General features: G+C 29.4%; 1 protein-coding gene across 1 annotated transcript in view; it reads left to right on the forward strand.

Annotated features, from left to right (window-relative positions):
• The window catches only part of LOC106460092 (dyslexia-associated protein KIAA0319-like protein), an 84234-nt gene that overhangs the window by 34864 nt on the left and 45806 nt on the right, over positions 1 to 3564 (forward strand). Inside the window, exon 9 of the mRNA XM_022386709.1 lies at positions 953 to 1017. Coding sequence (XP_022242417.1) covers positions 953 to 1017 — 65 coding nt within the window. The remainder of the gene's footprint in view (positions 1 to 952; positions 1018 to 3564) is intronic.

Raw genomic sequence — 3564 nt, forward strand, 5'->3', positions numbered from 1 at the left:
ACAGATTTTTCACAAAACCTTATACCGCAATACATAAAAGAAAGACCACAACATGTTGTTTTGAGACTAAAAGATGTAGATTTCACAAAAAAAATCAGGATGAATAAGGATGCATATTTGTTTCACATCAATGTTCTTCCCTTTTCGACAGTTTGTTTATGTGTTTTTGTTAACAAACATAATATAAAAAATGTTCATTGTGGTAAACGAAATATTAATATGATCCAAGTAAGATTTTTTTCTTCCCAATTTGTAAAAAAATCCTTACATGATAGAAAAAATTCATATTATTTTCAAAATCTGTGTAACTGAATTATAGAAAATCCATTATTAAAACTAAAACAACTTTTATGAAGTTTGAATTAGCAATCCTGTGTAATCAACAGTAAAGAACAGGAAAGGATAATAAAACACTACAAATAAGCTAAGTGAAAAGACAGACGTGAAATTATGCACGTGACCCAAAGAAGATATTTTTTTAGATTATCCAACGAAGGGTTAAAAAAGTATGTACATATTTCTAATCCTTAATTTTAAACATTTCATTGCACTGTACATTGATGGTAATAGACAGAGTTAGTGATATGGTAGAGAAACTGGAAAATAAAATATAAACATTTACCTTTAAAAACTTTTGATATTCATTAGGAGGTTCTAGGTAATATGAAAACTGTAAGATATTATATAGTGTTTTATACTCCTTGCAGGAGAGCTGTTCAGAGTCTGAGTGCAAATAACACATTTTTATGAAAGTTCTTGTTAAATTTCAAACAATTTCATACACTAGTTTTATTTTTTGAAAGGCAAAATGATGAGAGTGACTTTACATACTATCAATCTTCATAGCTGGGAGTCGTAGTGTTAAATTCCAAAAGTATTAGTTATAAATATAAGAAAAAAAAAAAGATTTTGTCAAGTTAATCTATTTCAAATATTCTTTATTTACCTTTAGGCTTACTGTAAAAGATTCTGATGGAATTTCCAATTCAACCTTTGCCAATGTAACAGTTCTGAGGGGTAAGTAAGAAATAAAATAATACAAACAATAGATCCGGTCGTAGGAGCTATTAATATGTGGTAGGATAATGAATGGTGTCTTGTTTGGTTTGTGCTGTACACCATAGCCTAAGACTGTATAGGTTGACAGGGATTATACACTATTTAAAAAAGTGTTCTTGGGAATAGAAATAGCATATATTGTATAGAATAAATCTGAGAAACCACAAGAGACATTCTTGGATATTTTTATTAGGTTGCATAAATATATCATTTAAAAAATGAGCTCAAAAATTCAGGGGCAAGATTCATCTTTAAATACTTAAGGTCAACTAATCTTAATAGCACTTATATTTTCAGAAAATGAAATCCAAGAAGTTTCAGTTCAGTTTGGTATTCATCTTTAGACTGTAATATATTTTATATCTTTTCTGTGCATGTCACAATCTTTTTACAGTTACATTCAAAATGTAATTAAATTACTTTATTATCAATGTGGGCCCGGCATGGCCAGGTGGTTAGGGGGCTCTACTCGCAATCTGCGGGTCGCGGGTTCGAATCTGCGTCACATCAAACATGCTCGCCCTTTCAGCCATGGGGGCATTATAATGTGATGGTCAATCCCACTATTCGTTGGTAAAAGAGTAACCCAAGAGTTGGCAGTGGGTGGTGATGACTAGCTGCCTTCCCTTTAGTCTTACACTGCTAAATTAGGGACGGCTAGTGCAGATAGTCCTTGTGTAGCTTTCCTCGAAATTCATAACAAACAAACAATTATTAACGTATATGAATAAACTTCACATCAATATGCAGTTAATAAACCAATTTTAATATTATATAAGTTTTAATTTATAAGGAAATATTATAAAAAATCCTCAACCTCCCCTAGAATAAGAATTGTAATATTTTGCTCTCTCGGTCTCCTTTCTTCTCTAATATATTTGCCACCTCTTTGAGATGTATATAATTTAACATAAGTTACTAATTATAATATAGTTATTACTTTAGCAAAGCATAATTTTTATAATCTTCAATTTTGTTTGTTTACAGAACCATTTGCCATGCCCATCTGTCACATCCTGTCTTTCACAATTTATCATTAGTGCTCTCTTATGCTTAATACTGTATTATTTATAACCAGTTGAAAGCCAAAGATTTACTCTACCGATTGACTATTATATTACATTGTTTTCTATACACAGAATTGTCTGTTTCACTTCCACTTCAAACTTTATTTTCATGGGAAACACATTGATGGGCTTAAATGAATTTTGAATGGCTCTTATCTCATAGTTAGAAAATTATGATAGTTATAGGACATTGTTTATTTTCACATGTTATTATTCTGTGTTCTCAGGTGCATTATTTGATTAGATAAAAAATTATTTAGTGTAGTAGTACCATTAGTATAAAAAAGTAGGGTTAAATTTCATCGACGGTCAACAGCAAAAAACAGGAAGACCCAGATAAGTATTATATTTTTTGTTTTTTATGTGTAATATATTAATTACTATAATAGTAATAAAAATGTAAAACATAGAAATTATTAGATTAGGTAAGATAATGAAAAAAAAAATTCTTCATGAGGTATGCTTGTGAGCAACTCATGTGTTACATAATTAAATACAGTAATGTGAGCTGCACATTTGCTGTGTGATTTACAACTTATGTGGGGGGATTATTAGTTAGACATGTTCAAAGGTCAATAAAACAATAAAATTAACTATAAATAGATGTATACTGTTACAAGCTTTAAGTTTTTTAGGATACAAAATTGTGGTTTCTTGTTACAATTTACAGTCATCTAGAAAGAAAAAAAAGGTAATTTAGATTTATTTCTTAATTTTTATGGTGGTTATGAGGTCAGTCAAATTGACTGACCCAATATACTATCAGGGTAGAAAAATTATAAAGGTTTTTAAAAAAAAATATTTGGTATTTATTTAGGAGGTTTTAGAGATTATGCAAATAAAATTTGACAGTTTTCAGATGAAAATAAGTATTTTTAATTTTAATTTGAAAATCACTTTGCACTTGGAGCAGTCAACACCTTAACTATATATTCACTGAGAAATTTTTTATGTATAAAAGTCTTGTAATGTTCACTGATAGCCTGTGAAATTTCCTGAAGATACGCATACATTAATAAAATTTATAGTATAACAAATCTCGTGGTTACTTTGGTGGTTATGAATTAGGTGCATTGCACCTCTCCTGTATGAAAAGAATTAACCTTAAGAGCCAGATTCTTATATTCAAAGAAAACCCAATTTAATAATTACTTTTCAAGTCTCTTAACTCTTTCAACATGGGCTTGGTCCCTGTGACTGACCTCGTAACCATTATGTGGTTGTTATAGCGTTTATGCTATAACTTTTAAATTAGTAAGTGAATGTTAACAAAATTTGGCAAATTATCAGTAAACATTACAATGCTTTCATACGCAAAATATCAATTTTTTGTTATCGAGTCTTAAGGTTTGTAAAGCAATTTTTTTATCGTCTTTTTTTTTCTTTTCATATGTTGCCTATCTGTCATGCAAAGTAATATTCATTTTAAGATTAAAAA

This window comes from Limulus polyphemus, unplaced genomic scaffold (genome assembly GCF_000517525.1).
Source record: "Limulus polyphemus unplaced genomic scaffold, Limulus_polyphemus-2.1.2 Scaffold706, whole genome shotgun sequence".
NCBI lineage: Eukaryota > Metazoa > Arthropoda > Merostomata > Xiphosura > Limulidae > Limulus > Limulus polyphemus.